At 43.2% G+C, this 21,117-nt stretch overlaps 2 protein-coding genes across 26 annotated transcripts in view; both read left to right on the top strand.

Moving 5' to 3' along the window:
- LOC134529441 (uncharacterized) overlaps positions 1-21,117 on the top strand; it is a 631,226-nt gene that overhangs the window by 383,920 nt on the left and 226,189 nt on the right. The window contains exon 1 of one of the 25 annotated variants that reach the window (XM_063363542.1): positions 18,414-20,889. The exons of 21 other annotated variants lie outside the window; for them this stretch is intronic. In XM_063363542.1, coding sequence (XP_063219612.1) covers positions 20,435-20,889 — 455 coding nt within the window. In that variant the 5' untranslated portion in view covers positions 18,414-20,434. Of the gene's footprint in view, positions 1-18,413; positions 20,890-21,117 lie in introns of those variants that run through there. 3 more of the 25 variants (XR_010074601.1, XR_010074599.1, XR_010074598.1) reach the window with 3 other exon arrangements.
- On the top strand, positions 7,554-13,067 carry LOC134528919 (streptococcal hemagglutinin-like). Its single transcript, XM_063362586.1, has 5 exons — positions 7,554-7,641; positions 8,468-8,915; positions 8,972-9,918; positions 10,019-10,472; positions 10,709-13,067. Exons 1-5 carry the CDS (start codon positions 7,554-7,556, stop codon positions 13,065-13,067), a joined length of 4,296 nt encoding a protein of 1,431 aa, XP_063218656.1.

Genomic DNA, 21,117 nt, shown 5'->3' with positions numbered 1-21,117 from the left:
GTGATTGTAGCCTCGTGCACAGGAGCTTGGAAATCGACGAACTGTTGTCATGAGCGACGAGGTTCGGTCGAACTCCCGCCTGTGGGTTGTCGTTAGTGTTTGAGAATGCCACAGTTAGGCTCACAGGCCGGAGAACCCGTCATCGCTACCGTCGAACCGAATACGTCAACATGGTGGACCCACGTGTTGCAGCAATCGTATTGGTGTGCCAAATGAAAATTTTTAATGGCAAAACTATTCTCGAATACAAATTGTAAACTTAAAAAGTCATAGAAAGGAGTAATCGCAACTTAAAAAATACGTTAGAAATTTGGCATTAGTAGGTACATTGATTACCCACAATTTATGCACTTTCTATTGTACTATGATAGTATATTGGCAAAGTGGCGCCTTCGAAACATATGTTTTTTTTATTGGGTTCAAATCACTTCAACGGGAAAAAACACACACACACACACACACACACACACACACACACACACACACACACACACATATATATATATATATATATATATATATATATATTAAACTATAGAAATCGTTTTCTAAGCAAAAATGATTTATTAATTTTTGGTTCAGTTATTTCAAACCACTTAGCCTTTATTTGTTACTTATAGTAAAAATAAATTAGTATATAAGCACAAAAACCTTGAACAAAAAGTTAATGTTCCCATGTATTATTTATGGGTAAACGATTTATTCATAGGAACTGCGCCCTTGTTAAATGGAAAAGCGAGCTGGCTTTATTTCACTACGAATTTAAGAATGATGGACATTACTATTACGATAATATATGTGCCTTTTCCTTTGTCTCAGATTGTAAGATAATTTTTTACAATTTTTCAGACTTGTTTAATAGTTAAGTAATTAATCAAATTTTAAAAAAAATTGTTACCATTTTAAACTCGTAAAGTTAAGTGAGGAAATCATTGCTGGGAGTTATCTCGATGAAGTGACATATTGCATGTAATTTTATAGTGATATCATTAAAAACCTACATTAAATCATATCCCATTTACATTATATTATTTTTTACTTAATATTGCTGGATTTTCACAAAAGCATAGCAGTAAAATCCAATTTATAGTAAGTTAAACATTGCACAAAATATTTTTATATGCAGTATATTAAGACAGCTTTGTTACATTTTAGGCAAATTAGTATAGAAGAAAAAATAAGAAATATACATTCCCCAGGTTATATAATTTTACATTTCACTGCTGAAATGTTCGTGTCCTTTCAGTATTTGGTCAGATTATAGCGATGTGTTTATTTCCACTCATATATAAATGGATGTTTTGGTCGTCAGTTATGAAGATTGTTTTTCTGTTGGCACATTATGTATCGTGTGTGCCTAGAACCGAGTTTATTCTTCTCTACTTATATACAAACTGTCAAGTTTACTTTTGCACCTATGGGGATGACAGACGATATGGCAGAAATGAAACATCGTGTAAGGCAGGTTCAATCACAACCTAAAGTGTCCATGCTGGTCGATATGTCACACAATTTATTTAAATACAAATATTATTCTGTAAACTTTGCTTATGGAATATGGTCGGTAATTCCTATTATTAGATTTGTTTTAATTTGTGTAGTTAATTTTCACATTTGTGGTACTAACACAGAATAATTAATTGGTGAATTAAAAAAATCTAATTAGTTTAAATTTAAAAATATTTTATTTAGTAAGGTTTTCTTTAAGCTTCCATGTTCTTAAACCCATGAAGACATCGCTACTGAAGTGTGCACTGCAACATTTCATTCACTGATGTTGTACCACTAATAGAGTTTCACAAGGATAAAGCATTTTAAGCTTTTTTTTTTTACATTAAACGACACTTTTGACACAACAATAATAATTTTACTTATACAAGGAAGTTATTGTGCAACCAAAGCTGAAGTAAGAAAACGTATTAATTTCATATACTTTTTTTATTTTGTAATTTTGATGTACAGTATCTGGGTAGATATTGCTGTCAATGTAACCAAATACTAAAAATACACAAAAATTGTAAGTTATTGATTATAAGAGCATGTTAACAGTGGAATTGATTTTTTTATATATATTTTTTCTACAGATTACTTGATGAAATAATGCAACTTGATGTGTCATCGATTCAAAAATTTCTGTCCATCTCTGGACTATATGAGATGAATTTTTCCTTTTTAATGGGCTAAGTTATTATTATTTAAGAAGTAGGCTATACAAGATAATTTAAGTTTCATTTAACGTTAAAAACTTGTGATATGTACCTACTTGTATAAAAACATGCATTAATTTATAGGGATAGTTCACGTCCACATAAATTGTGTTCATCTTAATAGTTCAAATTAATAATGAGTCATGGCTTTTTAATAGGTTATTTTGTGTAAGTTTCTTAATGTGCTGTATAACTTATTAACCTTTTTGAGTATTGTAATCAACAATTTTTTTTCAAGTAATAACCTAGAAACAAGTTAAAGAAAACTACCTTGCATTCATATCAATTGTTCGTTTGAATATCAATAATATACGTACATTCACTTCTTTGTAAATTTCTGTCAGTTACAAAGTTAATATAATTATTTATATAACTTTAATTATGTTTGTTTTTATTGTTTATTTTAAAATCGATACTTGTTGGCGTAACTAGTATAAAATAACAGAACCAATGCCAGAAATGTGTATTAAAAGGTAGGTATTAGTGCACGTAGAGAAATACATAGTAATAAGAACAGCATTTTTTGCATATATGAAGTATATAGAAAATTAAAATATAAAATGCAATGACAGGGTCTAAAACATGTTTTGGCCTTCGTGTTTCGTTCTTTAGCACCATGAATATTACCGTTGTGCTACAGACACACATAACCTACAAACTTGAAGAATTACTTTATAAATGTAATGAAGCTAGTTTATTCACGAATTCTTAAAGTTGTGTTTATTTCATATTAAAATTATTTAAGTTATCAAAATATATTCATTTGACACACCAATATTTTTGGTACGTTTCTCGATGTCCAGAAACGCGAACATACACGGGTGCGTGCTGCCACACGCACGAGTCCGCCATCTTGACAGCTTAGGCTCGTGGGTATAGTAGGAAAAAGTAACGCACTTTCCCAGAATTCAAAACTAGTGGTACCGTCTAGTAGTCCCCAGTGCTCGGAGGCTACGACAAGTAGGCGGGAGTCTTGATGTCGCCTACCCGTGTTTGCTTGATGTCCTAGCTGCCGCCACTACACACTCCGTTTTCTCACCCGCTATCTTAAACACCCAACACCAAATACCACAGGCCGAGTATCATTTACCACTCGGTTGACAGCAGTATTCTTCTATTTAGAATTTATACACGTCGTCACTACAGTTACTCGACGACAAGTCCAGAGTGTAGTGCGTTTATAAGCAATGCGTGGCTCATCGAATCCAACATCCAACACGTCTTGGCGAATCCTGGGCGGCGGCGACAGCGGGCAGCAGCTTGACAGTGTAAACGGCGGAGCCTCGGTGATTGACGTTTCCCTCTCGGTTGTCCCTCGCTGTGCTTCTCCACTTCTCTCCGATGGAGGGGGTATTCATACCCAATTGACCAACGACTGAAACGGCCGAGAACTTTCCAGTTGTCACTAGCCGCTGGTGGAAAAACATGGCGATCTTTCGGCTACGTCGTCGGAAGCGCGACTATGACTGTAGTGTATAATAACCTGCCCGGCGCCAGGGTTCAGGGCACGGTCTAAGAAGGGGAGGTCTGGACACTCGCCAGATAAAAGTGACCACTTACTGTCTCCATAGTTCGTTCGACGTCCGCTATTCAACTCTAGCGCTAGGTGTCTTGCGGTGGAAATATATCACTAGGTGTTATGATGAATTTGTCAATTCTCGTGAAAAACAAACAAGAGGTAAATAATATACGATACAACGATAGTTTAAAATCATCGCCGGAGGACGCACAGTAACGTGATAATCGGGCATAGGGCCACGTTTCCGCAAACTATGTTAATATCTATAAAACTTAAAAAAAATACACTCGTTTAAAACGGTAATTTTATGCAAATTACTGAAAATATCGCAATGCCGTTTTGCAGAATAATCAGGAATCATGTAAGGAAGTAAAAATAAGTTTTTTTTTACTTTTTTTATTTCCATGGTGGCCCTCTACTCCATAATTACAAACGTAGAGAGTTACGACAGTATTTGATGCACTGCAATGAATTTTAATATAATTACACTATATTTTAACATTTAAAATTAAAGGCTGAATCAAATTACATAATTTGGCTGATTTACGTATTTGAATAACAATACCAAACCTGCATTTACAATACATTATTTGCTACACAAATAAGTGCCATCGTCAATGTTTTGTGTCTCATGTCAAGGGTTGACGCTTCAGCTTGGGTGCATAGTAGAGACGTATTTTTATTTTTAATTTACATTGCATTACAATATCCAAATAAAAAATATATCCTTTTTTATAAGTTGTCGAAAACAAACAAGACGCACATACACAGCAAGCAAAAATAATGTCTTCGACCACATGAATGCACAGGTATTGTAATGTAAATTACAAACGGCGATTACTCCTAAACGAGTTGGAATTCCGTATCTGCGCCTTTTGAAATAACAAAGGAAAGTTTAGAGCACTGAATAAAATTTTTTTGGGATTTTTATTATTTTTTTTAAGGAAGAGACCGCACTCGTTTTGCAAATTTTATATTTTAATAAAAAATGGTGTATTGTCAAACTACTTACAAACAGGTATTATCAGGGTTGTGCTGGTCATTAATAAAATTCGACATCATACATTCCATTTTTAAAAAAGTCGGGCCTATACAAAAATAAGTAATCTTTAGACTACATTCATACAAATAATAAAATTTAACTTACTATTCCAATGACGTTTCCGAACTGATCTTTGTGTTCCTTTTTTTGTGAGAATGTCGTCTTCCACAAAATGTTTTTCGCATACATAATGGGATCTTTTAATTACAAACTTGTCTCATTGAATTGCTTTCTGCCACAATTGCCTAACATTGTCATCATTGGGAACTCGGAATATTGCAACTTTCTCGTCCGACTTTGCCTGATAATTTGTTTTGCACCCAGGTGCAACACAATGGTTAGGCATTTTCACAATTAAAATAATATACGCTTATTCTCTTTACTAACAATCAATGCTCCTTGCTCACAATGAAGTTCCCGGCTTCCCGCAAATGCCAATGTGGAAACTGTACTTCGTAACCTAATTTACCTAATTTATGAAATAATTCCCAAACTTATAAAAAAATAAACACATCCAATTTAATACTGTATCGATATATGGAGATGAATGCATTTTTAACATTTAAATGAACATTTAAATGATTATTATGTTGAGTTGTTCATAACAACAAAGCTTAAAATACCACCGCAGAACAACCAGCGCTACAGGTCAGATGGTGGAGCGGAGCGGAACTACGGAGACATTAGGTGTGCCACTTTTGCATGCTGACCTGGTTGGGGAGTGTCCAGACCTCCCCTTCTTAGACCGTGGTTCAGGGTGTGGTGTCGGTGTCCGCCATCTTGTAATGTGATGATATGGTGGCTATATTGGATAACCTTGACCTTTGACTTTGACCTTGACCCCAGCAGCCAGCTTGGATCCATCTTGGATCCACCATCTTGGATCCACCATCTTGGATCCGCCATCTTGGATTCCGCCATATTTGATTCACCATCTTGGATTCTGCCATTTTGAATTATTACATAACATCTGCCATTTTATCTTCTGTCATCTTGGATTTTCGAACTTTTCACCATTTTAAATTATGATGTAACTCTTGCAATTTCCGTTATAGCTACCATCTTGAAAATTCGTAATAATTATGCTAGAGAATCGAAATAAATTTTTAAAAAATATGAAAAAATTATTTAAATACAAGTTTAGTAAAATTTTATTTTAAAAATGCACTTATGTCATTGAGCTCGGAGTCCTCGGTTCGAACCCAGTAAGGAAAAAATAAAAATGGTAATGGATACTTCCTCCACGGAGGCTACCGACAGACTGACCTCCCACCATTTATACCAATGGATATATTGTGGCAGCTGGTATGATATAATGACCACCATTTTGTTTCGTCTGCTGGAGGCCACCATCTTTGATTACGACATTGTAGATGCCATCTTTTTTTCGTCTGCTGGAGGCTGCCATATTGGATAATACATCACAGCCACCATCTTCTTTTTGTCTGCCTGAGGCTGCCATATTTGATTATAACATCATAACAAACATCTTGTTTTCGTCTGCTGGAGGCAGCCATCTTTATTTTTAATACTTTATACCAGGAACACTAGTCACATTGTCTGCAAAAGTGCACTGCCACCATATTAGTTTCAATTTTACCTGCTAGAGTGCAGTAGTAGTTATTGATGTGGCATCCGCCATATTGTTGGCCATTTCTGTGGTCGTCTTGAAAATTTGAAATTATAAAGCTAGAAATTCGGGAAAAATTCCAAAATTCATAAAAAAAATCATATTTTAATTTATTGAATGTTTTGATTGGTTACTAACCTTGGTTCTATACTTGATCGATCCAAAAACATTATTTTCATAAAAAATATTAATTTCAATAAATATGATGGAAAGTTCTAAAATAAGCTTAAATGCCTCTACTACCAGCCTCCAGTAAGCTGATAATGACGTATTGAACTCTTTCTTGGAAATACGTAATTGTTTAGCTAGAAATTTGGGAAAAATTCCAAAATTTATCAAAAAAAATTACTCGCTGATTTACTGATTGAATCGATGTATTCCTGTCCTTGCTTCGATCCTTTATTAATGCATAAAAGTTAATTTGATTAAATTTCACATAAATTTACCATAAAAGTGACAGGTTCAAGAAGTAAAATTCCTCAACTTCTTTTACAAAAAAAATGATTTCATAAATTCTACACGATGACAAGTACAAAACTCAAGTAAATGACTAAAGTCTCAAGCATTTCTCGATTTATACAGTCTTCTAAGAGTGTATAGCGAGTTGTTTGCATACCTTGACATGTCTTTTCATGTTATCTGGTCGACCAATTGGTACACCATATTTATCACACAGCAAAAATTTTCGATTTTATTAAAATAACAGTGATATATTTCATGATGTTTTGGTCTTGGAATATCTTCTAATGTTTTGCCACAGAATATACAGTTTGATTATGATGAATGTTCAGCCAGTCCTTTGCAAAACCACATGTGCCTTTTTAAACTTCCGAAGTGTATAAACTGACTGCAACACCTGTTACACAGATATTTAATGCTTTCAGAGTTATTATAACAATCGTGTATTACGTTATCACGAGTTATCAAGTTTTTGATGCCACAGTGCATATAGTTGGGCGATGGAACACCATCAGTTGCTTCTTCCTTTATCGATGTCACTGGCACTTTTGACAACCGCATTGCCTCACGGAAGTCTTCAAGGTCTCCTCTGCTGACGATATTGCACCCGTGGAAATCTCCTGCAGTGCTGGCGGAGAAGGTGCAACTGTTGACGCCATTGCCAACAGGATCTGTGCCGTCGTCAGCCTCGTCGCCATGGGGATCTCTGAAGCTCTCAGAAACATTGCTATCGGGCTCTACGCTGTTGATGGTAGGCCTTACATTCAGGTCGATGTTAATGATGGTAATGATCCCATCGATTTCTCAAAAATAGCCAGATGCTTGACTATTTTGTCAGAAAAGTCTGTCTAGATGATGCGCACTGCACCACAGCCAGAAATGGACTGAGGGTCTCATTGTCTGAGCTTCACTTATAAAATCCCAGTGACTGGTACAATACATAAGTAAAAAAAAAAACATATTCATTATGCTTGCACTTAACTTTCCCAGAGCAGATTTTGTAATGTCATTTAAAGATCTCTAGTAATCCAATTAGTTTATTGCATTTTCTGCATTGAAGCAGTATTCTTTAAGCACTGTTTGGACATCCAATTCTTTCATTCCGACGAGCACTTGTAGTTGTGGTGAATAATGCATCACAGTATTATTTGCACTGATGGCTCAAACATGTCAATGGTCATCTGTTGCACATTGAATTGTCCGAGTTTGTTGAAAAAACTTCAAGCTATGGAACAGCACATGCCGATTTATCTTCTGCTGGCTAAACCACTGCTCAAACTTCAGGTGCAGTTTACATATTGGTTTATAAAGCTCAAACGTTTTACAACAAAACACAAACTGTTAATTAAAAACTGTGTACGACATGATTAAGTCTTCATGCTCTTTATTTAGGCCAATTAAACCTTTAAATATATCCTTGATATGACAAAAAATATTATAGACAATCAAACATAGTTATACGTTTTATGAATTCAGTTGAAATCATGAGCAAAAAACAAAAATTAAGAGCAGCAGAATAATTGAGGACACTACCCCGTTCAGCTCACTTTACCCTCGCGACGACACAGCCGTGCTCTAGCTCTAGCTGTCTGTCGGATGACGAGTCGCAGGTGCGTGGCTTGGCCGGGTTTTGAACTCCGCCTTCGGCAGTGCCGAGGGTCAGGTCGTGGACCCCGCCTTCAGCAGTGCCGAGGGCCGGGTTGCGGACCCCGCCTTCAGCAGTGCCGAGGGCCGGGTTGCGGACCCCGCCTTCAGCAGTGCCGAGGGCCGGGTTGCGGACCCCGCCTTCAGCAGTGCCGAGGGCCGGGTTGCGGCCCCCGCCTTCAGCAGTGCCGAGGGCCGGGTTGCGGACCCCGCCTTCAGCAGTGCCGAGGGCCGGGTTGCGGACCCCGCCTTCAGCAGTGCCGAGGGCCGGGTTGCGAACTCCGCCTTCAGCAGTGCCGAGGGCCGGGTTGCGGACCCCGCCTTCAGCAGTGCCGAGGGCCGGGTTGCGGCCCCCGCCTTCAGCAATGCCGAGGGCCGGGTTGCGGACCCCGCCTTCAGCAGTGCCGAGGCCGGGTTGCGGACCCCGCCTTCAGCAGTGCCGAGGGCCGGGTTGCGAACTCCGCCTTCAGCAGTGCCGAGGGCCGGGTTGCGGACCCCGCCTTCAGCAGTGTCGAGGGCCGGGTTGCGGACCCCGCCTTCAGCAATGCCGAGGGCCGGGTTGCGGACCCCGCCTTCAGCAGTGCCGAGGCCGGGTTGCGGACCCCGCCTTCAGCAGCGTCGAGGGCCGGGTTGCGGACCCCGCCTTCAGCAGCGTCGAGGCCGGGTTGCGGACCCCGCCTTCAGCAGCGTCGAGGCCGGGTTGCGGACCCCGCCTTCAGCAGTGCCGAGGGCCGGGTTGCGGACCCCGCCTTCAGCAGTGCCGAGGGCCGGGTTGCGGACCCCGCCTTCAGCAGTGTCGAGGGCCGGGTTGCGGACCCCGCCTTCAGCAGTGCCGAGGGCCGGGTCGTGGACCCCGCCTTCAGCAGTGCCGAGGGCCGGGTCGCGGACCCCGCCTTCAGCAGTGCCGAGGGCCGGGTCGTGGACCCCGCCTTCAGCAGTGTCGAGGGCCGGGTTGCGGACCCCGCCTTCAGCAGTGCCGAGGGCCGGGTCGTGGACCCCGCCTTCAGCAGTGCCGAGGGCCGGGTTGCGGACCCCGCCTTCAGCAGTGCCGAGGGCCGGGTCGTGGACCCCGCCTTCAGCAGTGCCGAGGGCCGGGTTGCGGACCCCGCCTTCAGCAGTGCCGAGGGCCGGGTCGTGGACCCCGCCTTCAGCAGTGCCGAGGGCCGGGTCGCGGACCCCGCCTTCAGCAGTGCCGAGGGCCGGGTCGTGGACCCCGCCTTCAGCAGTGTCGAGGGCCGGGTTGCGGACCCCGCCTTCAGCAGTGCCGAGGGCCGGGTCGTGGACCCCGCCTTCAGCAGTGCCGAGGGCCGGGTTGCGGACCCCGCCTTCAGCAGTGTCGAGGCCGGGTTGCGGACCCCGCCTTCAGCAGCGTCGAGGCCGGGTTGCGGACCCCGCCTTCAGCAGTGCCGAGGGCCGGGTTGCGGACCCCGCCTTCACATACTGATTCACAATAGCGCGTAGGATGGTCATGCGCATGGGAGACAGGTCGTGAGCATAGGCCCTCGGCATTGCTGAAGGCGGGGTCCGCAACCCGGCCCTCGACACTGCTGAAGGCGGGGTCCGCAACCCGGCCCTCGGCACTGCTGAAGGCGGAGTTCGCAACCCGGCCCTCGGCACTGCTGAAGGCGGGGTCCGCAACCCGGCCCTCGGCACTGCTGAAGGCGGGGTCCGCAACCCGGCCCTCGGCACTGCTGAAGGCGGGGGCCGCAACCCGGCCCTCGGCACTGCTGAAGGCGGGGTCCGCAACCCGGCCCTCGGCACTGCTGAAGGCGGGGTCCGCAACCCGGCCCTCGGCACTGCTGAAGGCGGGGTCCGCAACCCGGCCCTCGGCACTGCTGAAGGCGGGGTCCACGACCTGACCCTCGGCACTGCCGAAGGCGGAGTTCAAAACCCGGCCAAGCCACGCACCTGCGACTCGTCATCCGACAGACAGCTAGAGCTAGAGCACGGCTGTGTCGTCGCGAGGGTAAAGTGAGCTGAACGGGGTAGTGTCCTCAATTATTCTGCTGCTCTTAATTTTTGTTTTTTGCTCATGATTTCAACTGAATTCATAAAACGTATAACTATGTTTGATTGTCTATAATATTTTTTGTCATATCAAGGATATATTTAAAGGTTTAATTGGCCTAAATAAAGAGCATGAAGACTTAATCATGTCGTACACAGTTTTTAATTAACAGTTTGTGTTTTGTTGTAAAACGTTTGAGCTTTATAAACGAGGGCCGGGTTGCGGACCCCGCCTTCAGCAGTGCCGAGGGCCGGGTTGTTAACTCCGCCTTCAGCAGTGCCGAGGGCCGGGTTGCGGACCCCGCCTTCAGCAGTGCCGAGGGCCGGGTTGCGGACCCCGCCTTCAGCAGTGCCGAGGGCCGGGTTGCGGACCCCGCCTTCAGCAGTGCCGAGGGCCGGGTTGCGGACCCCGCCTTCAGCAGTGCCGAGGGCCGGGTTGCGGACCCCGCCTTCAGCAGTGCCGAGGGCCGGGTTGCGGACCCCGCCTTCAGCAGTGCCGAGGGCCGGGTTGTTAACTCCGCCTTCAGCAGTGCCGAGGGCCGGGTTGCGGACCCCGCCTTCAGCAGTGTCGAGGGCCGGGTTGCGGACCCCGCCTTCAGCAGTGCCGAGGGCCGGGTTGCGGACCCCGCCTTCAGCAGTGCCGAGGGCCGGGTTGCGGACCCCGCCTTCAGCAGTGCCGAGGGCCGGGTTGTTAACTCCGCCTTCAGCAGTGCCGAGGGCCGGGTTGCGGACCCCGCCTTCAGCAGTGTCGAGAGCCGGGTTGCGGACCCCGCCTTCAGCAGTGCCGAGGGCCGGGTTGCGGACCCCGCCTTCAGCAGTGCCGAGGGCCGGGTTGCGGACCCCGCCTTCAGCAGTGCCGAGGGCCGGGTTGTTAACTCCGCCTTCAGCAGTGCCGAGGGCCGGGTTGCGGACCCCGCCTTCAGCAGTGCCGAGGGCCGGGTTGCGGCCCCCGCCTTCAGCAGTGCCGAGGGCCGGGTTGCGGACCCCGCCTTCAGCAGTGCCGAGGGCCGGGTTGTTAACTCCGCCTTCAGCAGTGCCGAGGGCCGGGTTGCGGACCCCGCCTTCAGCAGTGCCGAGGGCCGGGTTGTTAACTCCGCCTTCAGCAGTGCCGAGGGCCGGGTTGCGGACCCCGCCTTCAGCAATGCCGGGGGCCGGGTTGTTAACTCCGCCTTCAGCAGTGCCGAGGGCCGGGTTGCGGACCCCGCCTTCAGCAGTGCCGAGGGCCGGGTTGTTAACTCCGCCTTCAGCAGTGTCGAGGGCCGGGTTGCGGACCCCGCCTTCAGCAGTGCCGAGGGCCGGGTTGCGGACCCCGCCTTCAGCAGTGCCGAGGGCCGGGTTGTTAACTCCGCCTTCAGCAGTGCCGAGGGCCGGGTTGCGGACCCCGCCTTCAGCAGTGCCGAGGGCCGGGTTGTTAACTCCGCCTTCAGCAGTGTCGAGGGCCGGGTTGCGGACCCCGCCTTCAGCAGTGCCGAGGGCCGGGTTGTTAACTCCGCCTTCAGCAGTGCCGAGGGCCGGGTTGCGGACCCCGCCTTCAGCAATGCCGGGGGCCGGGTTGTTAACTCCGCCTTCAGCAGTGCCGAGGGCCGGGTTGCGGACCCCGCCTTCAGCAGTGCCGAGGGCCGGGTTGTTAACTCCGCCTTCAGCAGTGTCGAGGGCCGGGTTGTTAACTCCGCCTTCAGCAGTGCCGAGGGCCGGGTTGCGGACCCCGCCTTCAGCAATGCCGGGGGCCGGGTTGTTAACTCCGCCTTCAGCAGTGCCGAGGGCCGGGTTGCGGACCCCGCCTTCAGCAGTGCCGAGGGCCGGGTTGTTAACTCCGCCTTCAGCAGTGTCGAGGGCCGGGTTGCGGACCCCGCCTTCAGCAGTGCCGAGGGCCGGGTTGTTAACTCCGCCTTCAGCAGTGCCGAGGGCCGGGTTGCGGACCCCGCCTTCAGCAGTGTCGAGGGCCGGGTTGCGGACCCCGCCTTCAGCAGTGCCGAGGGCCGGGTTGTTAACTCCGCCTTCAGCAGTGCCGAGGGCCGGGTTGCGGACCCCGCCTTCAGCAATGCCGGGGGCCGGGTTGTTAACTCCGCCTTCAGCAGTGCCGAGGGCCGGGTTGCGGACCCCGCCTTCAGCAGTGCCGAGGGCCGGGTTGCGGACCCCGCCTTCAGCAGTGTCGAGGGCCGGGTTGCGGACCCCGCCTTCAGCAGTGTCGAGGGCCGGGTTGCGGACCCCGCCTTCAGCAGTGCCGAGGGCCGGGTTGTTAACTCCGCCTTCAGCAGTGCCGAGGGCCGGGTTGCGGACCCCGCCTTCAGCAGTGCCGAGGGCCGGGTTGCGGACCCCGCCTTCAGCAGTGCCGAGGGCCGGGTTGTTAACTCCGCCTTCAGCAGTGCCGAGGGCCGGGTTGCGGACCCCGCCTTCAGCAGTGCCGAGGGCCGGGTTGCGGACCCCGCCTTCAGCAATGCCGGGGGACGGGTTGCGGACCCCGCTTTCAGCAGTGCCGAGGGCCGGGTTGTGAACTCCGCCTTCAGCAGTGCCGGGGGCTGGTGTTTGCGAACCCACGACACCCAGGCTGTGGTTTGACAGGAAGACGGAGTTCGTCGATTTCGGGACTGGCAAGGAGGGAAGGTGGAAATAATTTAACTCGTATGTATTACATCCGTAATTATGGTTTCTTGACCTATCGGAAACGCTCTGGAAATTCCTATAGTGCACTATCAAATTGAAACGGTGAAAAATTCTGCAGATTAGTTGATTTTAATTGCAAATTTGATACAACTGCGCAACTATAATTTGCGGGTTCATGCGGTTTATTCATATGGTTGGGGTTTACCTATTAATGATTGTTTTACACTAGTTAGAAGTGATTGCCGTTCGTTTACGTTTTATTTTGTTATCATCACTTCACTTATTTCAATCACCGACACTTATTTTTTTTGTTTGAAACTAGTTATGTAAGTTTGTTCTTAATGATGCTCAAAACATATTTTCGGTTTTATTAGTGATTCTATAATATATTTGTGTTTATTTTTTAATCACTCAAAGCGCTTTAACTAAAATGTTGTAAGAACGTATGTGAACACTGTTTGTCATTCAATTCTGAATTCTTGAATTTTTTCCATTACAAAGTGCAAAAATTAAATGGAGTATGTCCAAAAAATTGTAGTGAATAAATAAATATAAATGTTTGTGTTATAAGTTATAATTACTTAGCCTCGAGGTAAATTGACAGCTCAGCTAAGGAAATGATTTTGCGAACATAACATGACATTATATTTAGCCCCATCAGCGGAATATTCTGGATAACCCCCTGCCCCTTTTTCCCGATCCATCCGTGTTGGCACGACCTGGGTGTCGCACCGACCATTCACCTTTGTACCGCAAGAGGCAAGGGGAAACCGTTGCGAAATTGCGTTACCGGTCGCTCCTTTGCTGGAATCACGCGGTGTTCCGTGACTGCAGCGCTGCCTCCAACTCATCACAATCATCGCATCTCGCTCGGTGTTGCAGGTTCATTCTACATTGAATTTGTGCCCTGAGAGAGCTTACCGAATTAAGGACGTCACAAACAATTCACTTCCATGAAGTGCAAAGGCAGTACTAATGGGTTTTCATTTTCCTCTTCTAACTGCAGGCACCGCGTTCGCATCATCAATCATCTGACTGGCGTCAGCAATGGCTTCAATTTTCCTTTAAAAAAAAGAGTATTTAAAGAAATAACTGGTTTAAGGTGGTAGTATCCTAAAGTATTTTTCTTATCATATTTCGCATGTTTGCACATAATTTTAAATACATTCATAATATAACAATTGTTAATTGTTTATAAAAGCGTTTTCCTAATAAATAAGTCTTATTTAATGATTTGTATGAACTGAAAGGCAAATTTTTATGTCAGTCCTAGCAAGTACTAAAAGCATGGAATCGTGTGGAATACAATTTTGGATTAACCTTTCGTATGTATAGCTTTCAACTTGAAATACATTTTTTTAGTATGTCATTCATAAATCAGTACAAATGAGGTTTCTCAGAACCCTGAAAGACTAAGGTTTCTATTGTTTTATATTCTATACTGTTTGTGCCTGATGACGGGAACAGATGCCAGCTCTCGAAACGTCGCATCTGTTTTGTCTTAAGAAACCTACTTTGTTCGTTGGTGCTGTCGTCGTGTTTTGCGTAATAGCTGTTTATTTTCATCGTTGTGTTTGTATATTTACTGCGTTGTCCAGGTTTGTTGTCTGTCTGCATTAACTGTTCTTGTTGAAACTATGTCATCGTTGTTAGCTCACTGTGTTCGTCTGTGTTGTTATTTGTCATGACTGAATTCCTTCCACGGAATTCTTGTGCTGTCTGATAGTTAAAGTTTGAATGTGTTTGTCTGTGCTGTCGTCGTTGTGTTTTCTTAATACCTGTTTGGTTTCATCATTGGGTGCATCTGTCGGACAGCAGCTTAGTTGGGCTTGTTCTCTGTTATTTTATGTTTATTTTTCATTGTTATTTATTATTCTGCATTGTTGAATTTTTTCCCTTACAAAGTGCAAAAATGCAATGGTGTAGGTCGAAAAAATTGTAATGAATAAATAAATAAATAAATTTAAATGTGTGCGTGTTAGAAGTTATAATTACTTAGCGTGATAAGAAACTAACTTTAACTTTGCATGCAAATAATGTGTGCGTGTCAAAAAACTAATTTTAACTTTGCATGCAAATAATTAATAGAATCAAAATAATAAAACGACTGGAGTGATATTATCAGTACGGTTGTGGAGTATAAATTCGGTCAATTAAAAAAAATATAAATATGCAGTATTTAATATTAATATGAACGCGTGTATAAAACTAATTATTTCATTTAGTAAAATAATCAATATTTTTTAGGTATTAATAAAAATCAATTAATATGCTGAATGTTTATTTTTGTTTATTAATTTTATTTATTAAATAATCATGTAATAATTCATAATACAAATAAATTTTACATTAGGGAACACAATTTATACAAGTATATCTGAAAATACACATGTAAAAGTTTATAAACGCAATTTATGTCACTAATATTCACAGTAAATAAATGTTTATAATTATATGAATCAGTATTCAATATCAATCACTAAAGTATACTATGATTTAAAAGCACACACATAATTTTTATTTGTACGTAGCTTTTTTTCATCCTGTAGATTTTATTTGCATGTTGCGCGCGCATCATAAAAATTCATTCTCATTATTTTCTCATAACGCGCTTTAAGAAGTATAACTTCAAAAATGTATGATATATTATTTATAATATTGAACTAATAGCCACAACTACTAAAAGAAAATAAGTGTCATACGCATGGGGTGATGGGGGGATATATTTCCTCACCCTCGAATATCAGTCAGAGGCTGATCCAGTGATGACTTGAGGGAGGGGCTGCAGTGTTAATTTAAAAAAAAAATAAAGATTTTTTTTTAACTCAAACGACTGTCAACTGTTTGCGCATTCAAAAACCGTGTACATCATAAATATTTGCCAAACAATATTCTTCAACTTTGATTAAAATTTCTTACTTTTTCACGCCGTACTGAAGCTAGCCATAGCTTATGGGCCATCAAGCCGGTACCATACAAGGTACCATCCCTTCTCTACCAAAAAAAGTCATGTCTTTAATTCGGCTCGATTTCGACGGGTTATCTAGTGCTAGTTAGTTTTAACTGGAATAACAAATAAATGTACCCGTGAAATGTATCTCGCTATAAAACAGAAAAAAAAACACTGTATTGAAAATAAACCGTACGAAACGTGTAATGCATCTCTCGCTATAAAACAGGAAACTCGGTACTGAAATGAAAACCGCGTGAAACATATTCCGCTGTAAAACAGGGACCACTGTACTATTGAAATGCGAAACCGACGGTAACGGTTAACTCTCAAGCGAATTGAAAAACGCGGGCGGCGTAGTGATGCCGAAAATATCGAACGCAATGTGCCGTACCATGGAATTCCGAATCAAAGAACTTTCTCTGTAGTACCTTCATTTTAATGCGAAACCAATGAACACAGTTCCTGTATTTTTTTTTACTGCAGGTTTACACATAATTTATTAGCCGAGTCAATTTTGTTAGAACACTCATGGCGTCGATTACCCCTTTGTTAGTTCTCTTTAATACGACGAACGCTGCACTGTCCCTTTGTTTTGATGTTAATATACATGCTCTAGTATATTCGTCGTACTGAAGGTTGTCCTAACTTTGGTTTGATTCGTCATAGTAAATGCCCACGGATTATCTCTTGCTGCGGGGGAATTAAGTAAGTGGAACACGAAGTATTCCCGCGTAAGTTACAAGGTAATTTCGTGTTGTGTTGTTAAAAATTTTGATATTATTTTGTAGGGAACTTGTGCCAATAAACATCTGAATGAATAACATATACTTTCAGCACATTTGTGAACAGCGTGAAAGTGCAAATCATCCAACACGAATTCAAGTTGGTAAATTTTTTACTTTTGGAACATAAATGTTGAACGAGCTCAAAAAGGTTGCGTTAAGTTTAAAGAAAGTATTTACAGGGTAGTACAGTATAGTATTTAAGTGGATTATATATATATACATATTCATAGCGTGTCACTAAGCAAAAGTTTTAAAATATAGGTATGTAAGTTTATTTTTTGTAAGTAATTAAAAATTTTCACAATCATGCCCAACGCGCGTTCATAAGAACACGCAACCTTTTTTGAAGGTATGCTTCTTTAGGCGCGGTATGAAAAAATTATGAGAGTAAATTTTTACGATGCCCGCACACCATGCAAAAATTGACAGGATAAATAACTGCTACATACAAATAAAAATTATATATGTGTTTTTAAATCATATACTTTTGTGATTTATATTCAATACCGGTTCATATCATTGATAAAATTTATTTATTGTGAATAAAATGATATAAATTGTGGTTATAAACTTTTTCAAGTGTATTTATATCCCTTGTGAGGTTATTTTCCATTACTTATTATTTATTTCCATTATAAACTATACATTTTTACATATTTTATTTCATAAATAATTAAATTTATAAATTAGAATAAACTTTCAGAATATTTATTAATTTTCCTTATTATTAAAAAACTATCTCAATTATTTTAGGAAATAAAATTATTAATTTTATATATGTTTTTTTACTAATATTGAACACAAAATATTCATTTAAAATATTTTTTATTTATACTTCACCAACTGTATTTATAATATCAATCCAGTCCTTTAATTATTATTTTTTATTAATTATTTGCATTCAAAATTTAAGTTTTTTTTACCACGCCAAGTAAGTATTACTTCTAACGCGCGTACATAAGTACACGCAACCCATTTTTTTTAAAAATAAAATGTGAATGTTGTATCCAGAAAGCTATACTTCTGTTTGAATAAAAAAGTTACCTAAACAGTTGTTAATCTTGATTGATATCAATTTTTATTTTATTTTAGAGGTATAATACTACTGTAATAAAACCGTCAATTAAATTACAATACAGGCTTAACATCATTTTATCGTTAACATTGTTTTATCCCCAGCACTTCCGAAAACGTCTCTGGTGAAACCAGGCAGGGCGAACTAGGCAACCGCCTAGGGCGCCAAGTAGCTGGGGGCGGCGCAGCACGACACATAACAGCTCATATAATATGTTTGATTATTGAAACTTGATTAAAATGGATTTTTGTAACAGTTTGGAATGTTTATATAATATTGATATAAGTAATTATTTAAAGTCCACGGTGACCTGTTTATGATTTGTAATAAGTAAAAAAGTAAAAAAAAAAACACCAGCCTGCTTAAATTTGATTGTTGACAAAATCTTAGACTTACGTAATGTATTTTGAGGCAAGGAAAACATTTTTGGGTTGTCCGGGGGGTAGGGGGGGGGGGCATTAAGGTTTTTCGCCTAGGGCGCCAATTTACCTTGCACCGGCCCTGAAACCAGGCAACAGAGTTTAACACAGCGACTGGATCCGGCAAAGAAAGTTTTCCCGGTGTCGATTAGGCGCACCTTATCGTTGTCAGCCAACAGCCTGAGCGATGGCCCATTGCAAGCGACTACAGTTGTTAGAGGTGTCCGGTATGCGGGAGCTGGGCACGTTGAAGTCTTCCCTCTCCTCACTGAAACCACGAGGTACTGGTTTCTTCTGCTGGGATACGTATTGCGGTTGGAGATTGAAACATATCATTTCTTAGACAGTTTGTTTAATCAATCCTGTCGTTCAGTGGGTCATCGCAGGGGAATTGAATCTATTTTTGTTCTACGGGTTTACTTTGATGTCAAAAACACAACAGTGGGTCTATAACCTGCGTATTTGTTTAAAATTTGATTTATTATTTCAGACGTACGCCACTGCTAGTTTCCACTGAATGTCGCAGAGAAAACCTGCATAACGGACAAAGAAAGATGAATACATAAAAACACACTAGAAACAAGCCAAAATCAACCGATGTCAAATGTTAAATGTATGTACGGCATCAAACATAACAATATAACAACACAGCCGAATACAGTGAGCTAAAACAACGAGACAGTTGCAACAAAAACAGTCAATACAGACATACAACAACCTTGGACAACACACGTCAGAGAGAGGAACCCAACGATGATACTAAAACAGATAATCTGACCCACTAAAACGACAATAGAGTGACGCTCATGCGTCAAAGAACATGCGTATTTGTTTAGTGACTTGCGAACGTATTAAATGTTCCAACACGCAGCCATAGACGTGCAAGTCTATGGAAAGTGTTCTTTGGGCGGTGCCCATTTCACTTTCTCTTCTGGTCGCATTTGATTAGGTGTTTTTCGTTGACTTATTTTATTTCATGGCGTGTCAAACAACATGTGCTCTAATGATAAGGGCTACTCAATGCACATACATTTGCAATCTAGACTGTCACCAAAGATTAAGGTGAGTTTTGTAGGTCTCTCTTCATTGCTTTATTTGTTTTACCGTTCCTGTTAAATTTGTGGACATTTCAAGCAATGTAATTTTCGCAAACAAAATTATTTTGTATGTTTTATAGTTTAGGCAAAGTGAGCAATGAATTCGCAATATTCTGGTTATTGTTTTCGTATCAAGAATCCAAAGCAATTGATACAAGGAGCCAAAAATTACTCGTGGTTATCACTGTGTCCCGCGATAAATTTAAAGATAACATTGGCTCGCATAAGTTGATAAATATAAAATCAACATAAAGATTTCAAATATGTCCTATTTACCATTGTTTCCCGTCGTATGGAACGTTAATGATTTCTCCCAGAGAAAAAATTATATCCAGTAATAATTATAATGCTGTTGTTTGGTTAGTCAGTAGAAAAAATTGTTTCTGTTAACACTACAACAAAATAATCTGAATCTAACAGCTAACTATACATAAAATATGCTCTTATCTTGGGAAATAATGTGTATTAACACATTTTACAGCTTATAATTAAAACGATCATTCCGTGTAATTTCTTCGCGCCAGGCTAAACTCCAATGTCCTATACACAATCTCAAGCGTATTCATCCTTTGCACTGGGCTGCGCGTAGTTTATTTCTAGGATTGCCGAGGACGTACTAACAGAACTTCGGCCGATCATAACAGTAGACCATGTATTATTCTTTTAGTTGTTTTTTTTTTTTTTAGTTTGATAGGGTTTCGTGTCACACGGTCATGCACAGAGTCTAATGACGATGAGACCACGAAGATTAGATTAGGCTGGGAACCACCAGGGGACCAATAAAGCGCTCAATAAATAAAGCGCATTAATGCAAGGAGGAACAAAAAAAAAACACGTTTCTCGTTCCACAGCCATTTTTATGAATCTTCGCGAATAAGATCTACTATTGCCTCACCACCGCATTTTTTTGCCGTCATTATTTTCCATCTCGATTTCTTTTAAAAGTAATTGAATATTGTTAACGATTCTAAGCTATGAACACGAAATGGAGAAATGGCAGACGGCGGGGAAGATGGTGATGCCGGGGCGGGACTGTGCTCGTCTGCGCGGCTGCGCCGAGCCAGGGGGAAGCGGCGGCCTTGGAGCGCAGACACGCGGCGGGCCTCGAGCCGGGGCCCTGGCCTCGCGCCGCGCGGGGAAGGGCGGGGTTCGACCCGCTCGCTCGGTATGGATTTTCCCCGCCTGGCGGGCCGGCGGGTTGGAGGGTCGGGCGGTGTGTGTCTGAGCTGTAGTTGCCGCGTCTGCCGCGGCGCGGCGCTGCGCGCGCCCCCCGGCACGCCAGGCGGGAGTGGAATGCCCTCGCCGTCCTCAACCTCAACAGTTCACTGCTTGGCGCTGCCGGTTGCACTGGCCGCTCGCCCCGCGCGCAGACGGCCGGAGGATGTCAACTGTTCAGCTGTCCCCTCCGGGCTCAGGCCGCGCTCGCGCTTAGCTCGCGTCCGCGCTGCGTAAGTATGCTGTGTGTTGATCGCCGCCGCTGTCTGTCAGCGCATCCGTCCGTACATTGCTGCGTGGTGTCTCCGAAGTGATTCCTACCGACCTGACAAACTTCTTCGACTGCATCACGTTCATGTATTTGCCGGATCTTCAGTTTGCGATGGTTTTTGCAAGGCCGGCTCCTTCGAGTCAGCCCACATTCAAAGAACTCTCGAAGTTAATACGACCTCGTTCGTTAT

Source organism: Bacillus rossius, chromosome 2 (assembly GCF_032445375.1).
Source record: "Bacillus rossius redtenbacheri isolate Brsri chromosome 2, Brsri_v3, whole genome shotgun sequence".
In the NCBI taxonomy this organism is placed as follows: domain Eukaryota; kingdom Metazoa; phylum Arthropoda; class Insecta; order Phasmatodea; family Bacillidae; genus Bacillus; species Bacillus rossius.
The sequence above is the reverse complement of the archived record's forward strand: the minus strand, read 5'-3'. Positions and strand labels throughout refer to the sequence as shown.

Coding starts and splice junctions, on each gene's coding strand:
- LOC134528919 (XM_063362586.1), top strand. CDS start 7,554: ATGGGGATCTCTGAAGCTCTCAGAAACATTGCTATCGGGCTCTACGCT. Junction 8,916..8,971: donor TTCAGCAGTGCCGAGGCCGG/GTTGCGGACCCC, acceptor CTCCGCCTTCAG/CAGTGCCGAGGGCCGGGTTG. Junction 10,473..10,708: donor TGTGTCGTCGCGAGGGTAAA/GTGAGCTGAACG, acceptor AAAACGTTTGAG/CTTTATAAACGAGGGCCGGG.